Source organism: Mastigoproctus giganteus, chromosome 11 (genome assembly GCF_048544385.1).
Source record: "Mastigoproctus giganteus isolate SK-2022 chromosome 11, ASM4854438v1, whole genome shotgun sequence".
Lineage (NCBI taxonomy): Eukaryota > Metazoa > Arthropoda > Arachnida > Uropygi > Thelyphonidae > Mastigoproctus > Mastigoproctus giganteus.
The window spans coordinates 32520321-32532707 of record NC_143585.1 but is presented as its reverse complement, the minus strand read 5'-3'; the positions used below and the strand labels follow the sequence as shown (position 1 = coordinate 32532707).

Sequence of the window (12387 nt, the reverse complement as noted above, 5' to 3'; positions counted from 1 at the left end):
TTAAATTAATAAAATCAATAAATTAAATTAATTAAATGTCAATACTACGCTATCGAATAGAAACAGTGAAGCGTATTACTCTATAAATTATACGTTAGAGCTACCTAACTACCTCAATTAAAAATTTGAATTCCCTACCACTATATACAAAAACAATGGCTGCAAGATTCGAGCGAAATAACGGTTTTACCTATATTAAGTATTACGTATATCTACAAAAACTGTTTATCTAAATTAAAATAAAAATAACCAGCGTAACTATAAGACTACGTATTAAGTACAATATAAAATAACAATTATGTAAATAAAAAGGCAAACACTTATCGTTTTTTTCGGAGCCTGCAACTGACAGCTGTAATTTTTAAAGAGAGTCAGAGCCCTCTTTTCTGATGATGGGTACCAGCAAGGTTTCCAAAATGTTACTGTAATGTATAGGAATTTAGTTATTAACTGAATAAACTATCTTAATATTCATGTGGTGTAAGAGTGGTTGTTACTAAAATTATGATTGTATCAGCATAATTATGACTCTTGCATCATTATGACTTTTTGCATCATTATGACTTTTTTTAAATAACCCTAATGTATGGAAATTTTGGAAAACATGCAGCAGCATAACATAATATAGTACATTTTTACACAAGTATTAATAGTACACTTCAGGGAGTCATTGTTTGACATCATTTGAATTAAAATATATTTTTAAAAACTTAAAAGTAATCAAATTAGAATATAAATGTGCTATACTTATTATTCACAATACTGAATAAATTATTGGTTGGTATAGGGAAGATTAACTGTTACATCAAAGAACTTGCTTTATTCAGGAAAATTCTGACCATATTTTGCTGTGACTAATTTGCTGACTACCAAGTTAGTCATAAAATATTCATGATTTGAACTTTTATGAAGGTTGCCAAATTATAATACCAAGTTATGATACCATTCCATGATTATGTATGTTTCTACTGTTGGCTTGAAAATCTTTCTAAATTTCTCTGAAAATAAATGGCTGGGTGCCAAATAACTTCTTTCTATATGAGATTTATTTTATTTATTTATAGTTTGGGGACCTACAAAAAGAGTTAAGATCAGTGCAGAAAGAATTGAATGCTGCACGTGATCGAGCTGAAGAGGCAGAGAAGGTAGCCAGGACAGCTCAGGATGACTGCCATACTCAAGCCAAAGAAATGAAGGAGGTTAGAAGTGTTTTTTTTCCCTCCCCTCCGTATTTGCAAATATCTGAATTTTTGTTTTTTTTTATATAATATTAGTCTAATTATTATTATACTAATATTGTGTCTGTTTGATTTTGTATTTTCTTTTCTATTTTAAAAGTTTGCTTTTGTAGTGTGAGGAGTTATTACTGACGAGTTATTACTGTAAAGATTAAGCCAAGCAGAACAAAAAAACTAAATAAAAATAAATAAATAATGCACATCTTTCACCTTGTTTCTGCCAAAAATATTCTGTTAACACCATCAAAATTACATCTTGAACATTTTTATGCTTACCCTCGTTGTTTATAAGATTTATTTTCTTTCTTTCTGTCAGTATCTAATAATCAAATCTTGTGTTATATAATTAAATGGTCAAAAAAAAAAAAAAACAATAATTTTTTTGAAAAAGTTGAGAAACTTGAATTTTAATGTTGGTACCTTAAGATATATCATGCATTGGACTTAATAGCCATGTGTTCTGCCATTTTAGTTATTAATAGTTAAAATGTTACATTCAATGAGATGTAATATTTTAAAGTGAAGGTGAGTGTCATACATGATGAATGCTTATTTGCATTGATTATTATAGAATATTGTCTTCTTCATGAACTATTTTGATTATGTTGGTTCATTTTTCACAAGTATGTTTCCTGAAATAGCAAAAAACTATATAATGAAGTAACAAAAGAGAAATGGATATTGAAGAACAAAAACCAGCAGACATTGTTAGTTAAATTTGACAGAGGGAAGTAAGAAGTATTGATGGCTTTGAAAGATCATCCCCAGTTGAGATGGGGATCATCTCTCCTGGGGATCTTGTCTAGAATACACAACATATAAATTTGAGAATTCATTCAAATTTCTTCCCTTGTTGAAATAAAATCAGCTTTCAGTGAGGGAAGGCTTTCAGTGGGCTGTTAGTTTATTTTGTTCATTTTGTAATCTATATAACTGATTTGCTACTCTAAAATATCAGCTGTTGTAGTACTCAGATGGGAAAAACTCCATCATACATTATCTTTATATGCATTTTAAGTTTAACAGAACATTTTTTCCTATTATTTGCAGGTATTTTATAAACCCCAAATGCAAAAGGTATAAGAATCTAGTGTGTAGTATTGTGAATAGGTTAATAGTCGTGAAGACAACAGGTGCTTCTTGATGTTATACTGAATTTCTGTAGATTTTAAGTTTTGGGAAATCATCATCATCATCATCATCAGCCATTTTCAATCCACTGCAGGATGAAGGCCTCCAGCAACTTTCCAGTTCCTTCTGTTTTGAGCACTGGCCATCCATTTACTACCCAAAAATTCATGAATTTCATCTATCCCTCTCTGCCTTTGTTTTCCAGGTTTTAATACATGCAAAGAAAAGGTGTTTTTTTTTTTTTTTTTTGTCTAACGAATAGAATTAGAAGGGATAAATGGCAAGTAGTTGACAGAGTTAGGTCTGTGAGTTTAGAATATGATGGTGAATGGATATTGACTGGTAGAAGCACATGTTTGACCCGGTTTAGAGGAGAGTAGTAGTAGTAGTAGTGGCATGTGATGCAAGAAAGCAAGTGTATGAGCTTATGCAGCATCAGCCAAAAAAAAAAAAAAAAATCACACCATTCCCTCCAAATGCCTGTCCAGTTCCTCCTTAAATTTATTTAACCTGTCAACTTCCACAACGACAGATGGAAGTTTGTTCCAGCAATTAACCACCCGCTGGCTAAAGGCAAATTTCCGCACATATATTCTGCATCTGTCTTTTCTTAATTTGAATTTATGCCTCCTTAGGTTCGTAATCTGGACAAGTGGAAGGATCCCATCAGAATTCAGCATGCTCAACCCATTCAAGGCCTTATATACCTCAATCAGATCACCACACAGGTGCCTAGTCTCCAGCCACTGCAATTTGCAGAACTTAAGCCTCTCTTGGTAAGAGGATCCCTTCATTCACCAACCTTGTTGCCCTTCTCTGTACACGCTCAAGTAAATCTACATCCTTCCTAAAATGAGGTCTCCAGGCCTGACCATTGCCTTATACAGAGGGATAATCACCTCCTTCTCCCTGCTAGCAAAATTCCTATATATCATTGACAAAACCCCATGACCTGCCCTGGAAGCCTGTCTGCATTGCTCAGAAAACTTCATATCTGACTGCACAATTACTCCCAGGTCTTTTTCATTTTCTACCACCTTAAGTGTAGTACCACACAGTTGGTACGTTTCTCTGGGGTTACTTCTACCCATATGCAGTACTTTGCATTTGTCAAGGTTAAACTTCAGTTGCCACTTCTTAGCCCATCTGCCCAAATTATCTAGATCCTGTTGCAGTAGTATATTGTCATTAACAACCCTGCCAACCTTTGTATCATCTGCAAACTTTGACATTAAGCCTGACATACCTTCATCAATATCATTGATAAATATACAAAACAACAGTGGACCTAACACCGAGTTGTGGAATTATACATGTCATTTCAAGAGAACAGTATCCAGCGTATCTCTAGAAAAGGAATGCAGCAGAAATTAAACATCCATGAGACAGAGAGTGGAGAAAGCTTATGATAGATGGTCGTTAATTAACCTGATCTGCATCTTTTGAATAGAGTCAAGGAGTTTAAGAGTGGTTTTGGGGCACCTCTATAGCCAGGTGGGAAGGAGCAGCAGCAGTGCGTAGCACACGCTTCTTGATTAGACCGGGGTTCGAGCCGGTAACCACCAAATATGGAGGAGGCGGAAAGGTCAGGAATAACCACCGCATATCCCGGAGCAATATTGCCTTAGTTGCTAATGCTCCTAAAAACCAAAACAACAACAAGGATTTAGGGATCACCTCCCCAGACAGAGGAACAATATTCCAAGCTAGGATGGAGTTGAAAATTTTATCAGTCAGTTGGTAGCTGGCAGAAAAAAAAGGAGATCATAGTTTTTTATTTATTATTTAAAATTTTTTTTTTTTTAATACAGAGGAAGCAATATTTGTCATTTGCTTATGCCAAGAGAGATTAGAAATCTGAGTGTCATTGAAGATGAGCACAGGAGCAGTAGACCTTTTTATGCTAGAAATAAGATAGGACCAGTTACAGAAGGGTTTTGAGAGTCAGCACCCTAGAGATGGGAACAATATTCTAAGCTAGGATGGATTTTAGATTTTTGCATTTAGACAATGGATGTTTAGAAGAAAAGAAGATGCAAAAAGAACCCCCATCCCATTTTTTAATGCAGAGGAAGCAATATTTTTCACGTGCTTATGCCAGGAGAGAGATTAGAAGTCAGGAGGATCCCCAGTAGATATGGGTGATCTTGTCTAGAAATCTGAGTTTTGCTGATGATGAGCACAGGAGCAGTGAACACATTTTTGCAAGAACCAAAGATTGAAGTTAACTAAGTTTTCTTTTCTTGATTAGAGAATTAGCTGGAGATTAGTATTAAAGCAATTGGTGATAAATGTTTGAGAACTTGAAGCTGCTTGTTCAGAGAAGGTTTCTCAAACTGGAAAGTGAAATGTGGTGTGTTGTCAACTGTAAAACTATGGATAGGATTTCTTGTCAATGGAAGAATGCCATTGATATACAAGAAGAAAGGAAACTGAACAACTTTTGAGTCACACCAGCACAGTTGGGAAGTCAAAAGACAGAGCTACATCCTGTCTCTCAGAGGGGAAAGCCTATCCACCTACAAAAAACAGATGACAACCAATAAGAAGGGTGCTTGTTTAGAAGACATTTATTCCAAACACAATTAAAAGCTTTGCAAGTGTCATGAGAAACTGCTTGAGTTTCATCATACTTTTCCATAAATTTTTGTCCAAAGATGGCTAAGCCAGGATATCACTGTTGAATGAGTACCGATAGATCCATATTGGTGATTTTGATTAGTTGGAAGAGTTCAAGGTAGTTTCATTTCGTGATTGATGGCTATATCCATTGCCTTGCAAAGATTAGAGGTAAGTGGAACAGGATGGTAATTGCATGGGAGGGATTTGTCATTTCTTCTTAGGAACTGACTGATTATGAGCATATAGTAGAGTAGTAGTAGTAGTAATAGAGACATGTGATGCAAGAAAGCAAGCTTATGTAGCATTAGCCAAAAAAAAAAAAAAAAATTTCACACATCTATTTCCTCTAAATATTTATCCAGTTCCTCCTTGAGTTTATTTAAGCTATCAGCTTCCACAACAGATGAAAAGTTTGTTCCAGCAGTCATCTAAGAGGTTTTCACATAACTCCTACTAAATAGTTTGTAGAACTTAAAATTTGAAACAAGTCATTCTTTATTCTTTTGTTTGATGGAGTGAAAGGAGAGTAATTTGTTCCAGATATCAGACATGGTGAAATATATATTTTTTGTAGGATGAGTAACTCTGTTCCAAAATAAAATAATCCTTAATTTTTTGATACCTTGTCACTTTTTTTCATTATCATCATATTGCCATGGAATTTTATTTTATAAAATTAAATCACTCTAATGGCTCTATGTAAGGAGATGACATGTATTACAAGATATGAACGTGATCAGACTTATGATATACATTGAATTAGTCCTTATAATAAAGCAGTGGAACATATCGGAATGCATAAGAAATGGAAACCATAACACCACAGAAGAGTGATCCAATTTTGACCAAAGTGTGGTGATAATGTTAAGAGGGATTATAGCAATAAATGATTAAATATTTGGAAAACTTTCAGTATTAAAAGAGATAATATTGTATATGAACAAATTCTACTTGAAATTACTTATTTAAAATTGAAATTATTTAGTTAAAAAATTATTTTTGAAAGGCTTTGATCAAAAGTTAGTGTCTTAGAATAATGCTGAGAAGAAAACAGATTGCTTTTTATGTCCAGCTGATGCACCTCAAGAGAGTCAGCCCACGAGAGGACAGTGTCGTTCCAGCATTGCTGACCAAATTGAACAAGAGGCGTTTACATTTTATTGATGTTGGACATAATGGGAAGAGGAGGACACACACACATGTTCAAGAACCAGGCACAGAACCTTTCAGAAGCACCAGCAAAGGACAGGATTGGCATATCTGACAGATTTCTTTGGCTAACAGAATAGCCAATTATGCTCAGATTAAAAGTATTTTGGTGACTTATGTGCCCCAATGGCAAGCATGATGGACGAATAGCGAGAATAGTGAAATATTACCTCAAGGTTACATTAGTATTAGTAACGGCCACATGGTGCAAGAAAGCCCATGACTTATGCTGCACCAGCCACAAAAAAAAAAAAAAAAAAAAAAAAAAAATCTGAACAAAACAATGATTAAAAAAAAAAATAATAAATAAAAAAAATATTCCTTCTAACAGGACATGGTTCTTTTGGTGCAAAACTGAATCAACGTGAAGCAAGATAAGATAAGAGTACTTGTCATTGTTTGCCGACCGGGCTAGCCGAGTGGGTAAAGTACCTGCCCGGCAACCCAAAGGTCGCGGGTTCGATTCCCGCCTCGGGCTTGGATCAATGTACTGCAAAAACCTTGGGAGGTGCAATATGGCCACAGAAGCCGATGCGCCAACAACTACCAAATCAAAAAAAAAAAAAAAAAAACTTGTCATTGTGGGGAAATTGAAACTTAGAAATACATTCTGTATCGTTCTGAAGAGTATTAGGCCCTTAGGGATGATCTGTTCCCTAGGGCTTTGTCTTTGGCTAGTATAGAGGCAAGGGGTTGAACCTCGACTACTTGGGCCAAAAAAAAAAAAAAAAAAAAAAGATTTCATTGTATTCAAGGAGTTTGCAATGGCAGTTTTTAAGAGAAGATGAATATTGACGAACATGGATTTGTCTCGAATGAATAGTCTCTGATCTGTGTCTTTGTGGATACACTCCTTTTTACTGTCTTGGTGTGGTATGTGGTCCAGTCTGCTTGAGGGAAATTTGGAGCCCCTTGCAGCATAGTAAAACACAGCAGTAGACCAGACTGCCATGGTCAGTGGTGGCTTTGGGGTGAGTCTTCAAACTAGGTAGAGATGCCGTTTCACCCTTTTGGAGTTAAATGAGTGTATTTTTATTTTATTTTTTATTTTTATTTATTTATTTTTTTTTGGCTGATGCTGTATAAGCTTGCTGTATAATAATGCTGCATATGATGCTTTCTTGCATCATATGCCTCTACTAATGCTAATGCCAACTACCCGCTGGCTAAAGGCAAATTGCCGCACATCTGTTCTACAACTATCTTTACTCAATTTGAATTTATGTCCCCTCAGGTTAGTAATCTGAGAAAAAGAAAGAATACCATCAGAATTGATCCTGCTAAACCCATTCAAGGCCTTATACACCTCAATAAGATCACCTCACAGGTGCCTAGTCTCCAGACTGCAGTTTGCAGAACTTAAGCCTTTCTTGGTAAGAGGACCAATTCGTTCCCCTCACCAATCTTGTTGCCCTTCTCTGTACTCGCTCAAACAACTCTACATCCTTCCTAATATGAGGCCTCAATACCTGTACGCAATACTGAAGGCATGGCCTGGCCATTGCCTTTTTTTTTTTTTTTTTTTTTTTTTAATTTTATTTTATTTAGACCCTAAACATGAGAGGTATTAGAACCCATAGTACTTAGTACCGTGCTTGGGTTGGAGATTGAGAAGACGAAAGAAGATATTTGTTGACATTGGACTTGAACTTCTGTAGACTGTAATTTTCAGGAAATACGTATGAACAAAGGTTGTTAGAAACAGCAGTTGAATGAATAAACGAGGAAGATGAAAAGTTGGTTCTGTGAGTTTGAAGTTGGGCGGTAAATGGATGTTGGCTGGTGGCGGCATGTGTTCGGACTGTTTTGAAAGAGTGAGCGGGAATTATAGAAGCCAATTCAGAAGAACAGTGCCCATTGAAATATCTGTAGAAAAGGCATGCAGCAGAAACATTACGTCTATGGGAAAGCGAGTGGAGAGACTGTGTTAGAGATGAATCATTAATTAACTTAACTGACCTCTTCTGAATGGAATAAAGAAGCCTGAGAGAGGTTTTGGGGGCAGCACCACAGATGTGGGAACAATATTCCATGGTAGGACAGATTTGTGATTCCTACAGAGTGAGCAGCTGTTTAGAAGAAAAGTAACACCAAGAGCGAAAGAAAAAAACCAATTTTTTTTTATGCAGAGGAAGCAATATTTGTAATGTGCGTGTGCCAGGAGAGATTAGAAGTCAGGGTAATCCACTAAAGAGAGATCATTTTGCCTAGAAATCGGAGTGTCACCAAAGATAAGCATAGGAGCAGAAGAATCCTTTTTGTGAGATATAAGACAAGGCTGAGTTTTAGAGTGATTGAAGTCAACTAATTGTCTTTGCCCCACTGGAGAATTACCTGAAAATCAGCATTTAAGGAATTGGTAGCAGATTTTCGAGAAGTTGAAGCTCATTGAGCAGAGCAACGTTTCTCAAAATGGAAAGTGGAATGCAAAGTGCTATCATTGGCAAAACTATGGATAGGATTTCCAGTCAATGGAACAAGGTCATTAATATACAAGAGGAAAAGAGTGGGGGAAAGAACTGAACCTTGGGGGACACCGGCATTAGTGGAGAAGTTAGAAGACAGAGAGCCATCTACTATCACCCTTATTCTGCGATCAGAGAGAAAACTGGATAACCAGTTACAAAAAACAGTTGGCAAACCATAAGATGGAAGCTTGTTTAGAAGACCTTTATGCCAAACACGATTGAAAGCCTTTGATGTGTTTCATTGAACGTTTCCATTGAATTAGACCACAAATTGGTAACATAAGCCAGAATATCACGGTGGATCGACACTGACGGAATCCATACTGGTGATTGTTGATCAGATGGAAGGTTTCTAGGTAGTTTAAGAGTTGGTGGTTAATTGATTTCTCCATTACTTTAGAAAGAGTAGAAGTAATTGCAATGGGTCGATAATTGGAAGCGAGGGATTTGTCACCCTTTTTGGGAACTGGCTGGATATGAGCAAATTTCCAAGTAGAAGGAAAAACACCTTTGGAATAAGAAAGTGAAAAAAGGCGGCAAAGAACAGGAGCACAGGTTTTGAGAACAAGTGGAGAAATACCATCGTGAGCTGGAGGAGCTTTCTTAGCATCAAGATTTGTCAAAATCCTTTTGACATCCTTTTGACGGAAGATCACAGGAGGCATTGAATGGAGCATGCCGGGAATGGTGAGAGGTATTTTACCAAGATCATTAATACATGAGTTGGAAGAAAAATGGGATGGTAGCAGGTCAGCATATGCACAAGTACCACCTTTAATGCGAAAGGAATCGTACAGGGAATAATTTGGGCAACTGAGATGAGCAGTAGTTGATTCAACCAATAACTGAGATTCTGTCAGAAAAAATACATGGGGTTTGGCAGACGGCAATTGGAAATGGACATTGTTGAGATTAGAATTGAGACCACGTATATTTGTGAAATGAACTAGGAAGTGTTTGGTAGGTTTAGATCTTTTCGCAGATAAGCTTGCTCTATAAGTTTGACAATTCATGGTGTATTCAATAGTAAGAATAAGTGAGTGGGACATCCTGTATGAAGTAATGAAATTTGTACACGGGTAAGAATATACCCAGATCCTTGACATAACGTGGCCTCGACAATGCCCCCCTCCTCCCTGCATACATGCTACTCGGGCTCCCTCCAGTCACTATTTGGCAGAGTAGAGGTAGCAAGATTATACACTAGCTGATCTGGAAGGCTCCTAGAGAGTTACCAATAGGTTCGGTCTGGTGTACTAACTAGTGGTTGGCCTGCGAACACCGTTTTTTGAGCTGTACCCTCAAAATTTAAGGAATATTGCAACTCGCCACAATGTTCATCAAAACCTCAAAAGTCCTCAATCATACTGCATGATGGAAAAGATGGGGAAGGGTTGACTGGAACTTAGCTCTGGAGACTAAACATGGGTTCCACCACTTCAAGCCTCCAATAAGCATATTGATGAGAGATGAGAGTCATCTCATCTCTCACCGGTTGATGAGAGTCATCTACAAAAGAATAATCAACTCCTTTTCCATAATAGCAAAATTCCTGTATATCATTGACAATACCCCATGACCTGCTCTGGCAGCCTGTCTGCACTAATTGGAAAACTTCATTTTTGACTGCACAATTACTCCCAGGTCTTTTTCATTTTTTACCACCCTAAGTGTAGTACCACACAATTGGTACATTTCTCTAGGATTACTTCTACTCATATGCAGTACTTTGCATTTGTCAATGTTAAACTTCAGTTGCCACTTCTCAGACCATCAGCCCAACTTTTCTAGTAGAACGCTGCCATTACTGTCATTAACAATTCTTACAATCTTTGTATTATCTGCAAACCTTGACATTAAGCCTGTATACATTTGTCAAAATCATTGATAAATATACAAAACAACAGTGGGGGTCAACACCAAACCCGGGGGGTGGATCCTCTAATAACATTAGTCAACGAAGAGCAGCGTCCGTTGATTACCACTCTCTGTCTTCTCTCACTCAACCATCCTTTTATCCATTGTAGCAACTTATCCTTAATACCAGGGGTGTCCAACCTTTTAGCTTCCCTGGGCCACATTGGAAGAAGACAAGTTGTTTTGGGCCACACATAAAATACACTAACACTAACGATAGCTGATGAGCAAAAAAAACGTAGAATATATAGTCACCATATTTAAGTAATTTAACCTTCATTAATTCATGAATTTTTTATATAAAAGTAAAAGACAAAACAGCAACATGAAATTAGTGTGATGTTTGATATTGTTTTTGAGACACTAATGCTTCGATATTTGGTTCGATGGAAGTTGTTGCAATTCTCAGTGAGTTCTCAAAGTGCTCATCAGATATTTTGGTTCTAGTTTTATTCTTTGTATGCTTCGTCCTTGAAAATAGCTGCTCACAAATGTAGGTGCTTCCAAATAGCAATGACATGAATAAGGCATGATTGTGAAGTGAGGGATATTTTTCTCTGGGAATATATATCTTATAGATGTTCAGTAAAGAGACATGATCAAATTTTTCTTTAAGTTGAATGTCAGATTGTAGCTCTGTGCATTCCATTTGAAAATTTGTTTATGTCAACTGAAAATGGAGTTGCAAATATACCAAAAGATTGATGATTTTTCTGGAAATCTTCTTGGTGTATTATGCAATGATATTTCATCATATGTAAATTTTGGGAGGCAAATTCTTGTATCAAATCGAAAATCAAGGCTGCATATTTTTCGTTGTTCACAGGACCGTGTTTATCCATTGTGTCGAAATGCATAAAATTGTTTGCCTTAATTTGAGATTGCCATAGTTTCAGTTTCATTTTGAACGCTGTTACAGTTTGAAATATTGTATTGATCAGTTGGTTTTTACTTCGAAGATGCATGTTTAACTCGTTTAAATAAGTGGTGAAGTCTACTAAAAATGCCAAATCTGTGAGCCAGTTTTCATCGTCAAGTTCTGGCACAAATTTTGTTGTTGATTCCATAAATGACTTGATTTCATTTCACAAATCATAAAATCTTTTCAACATTTTACCTCGACTTTACCATCTTACTTCTGAAAAGTAAATGATGTCTCCATAAATTTAAGAAATTCCTGGAATTGGCAATGATTCAATCCCTTGGCCCTTATGAAATTTACAGCCTTTAAAGATGGATAGCATCATCTACTTGACGCTATCAATCTTTAAAGCTTTTGTGCATAAATTTTCTTGGTTTATTATGCAGTGATATTTCATCATACGTAAATTTTGGGAGGCAACTGCATCGTCTTCTATTAATTTTACAAGACCATCTCTTTTACCTATCATTGCCGGGGCACCATCGGGGCAACAAAGAAAATCACTTTAACGTATTTTTCACTGCTTCGTATAAATCTCTTGATTTAGTTGTCTTTTAATGGCACTAAAGAAGCCATTTCTTCAGTGATATTATATTCGTCATCAATACCGCCAATAAAAATTGCCAGTTGAGCTGTATTAGTAGCATCAATGCTTTCGTCTATCGCCAAGCATAAAATTTAAAATTAGCAGCTCTACTCTCCAAACCTTTTTCGATAGATTTTCCTATTTCATCAATTTGCCTGGCTATAGTCTGGTGAGACAAACTGATTTTAGAAAAATCCCCTTTTTTATCAGGGCAAATTATATCTGCCACGCTTTCCATACATTGCTTAATAAACTCGCCATCGGCATACGGTTTTGATTTTTTGCTATCAGGTT

The 12387-nt window shown here is 36.2% G+C and overlaps 1 protein-coding gene across 2 annotated transcripts in view; it reads left to right on the top strand.

The window, feature by feature from the left end:
• Positions 1-12387, top strand: part of Mgtor (nuclear basket protein megator) — a 676213-nt gene that overhangs the window by 281159 nt on the left and 382667 nt on the right. For both annotated transcript variants that reach the window (XM_090385135.1, XM_090385134.1), the window contains exon 26: positions 1065-1199. In XM_090385135.1, coding sequence (XP_090241261.1) covers positions 1065-1199 — 135 coding nt within the window. The remainder of the gene's footprint in view (positions 1-1064; positions 1200-12387) is intronic.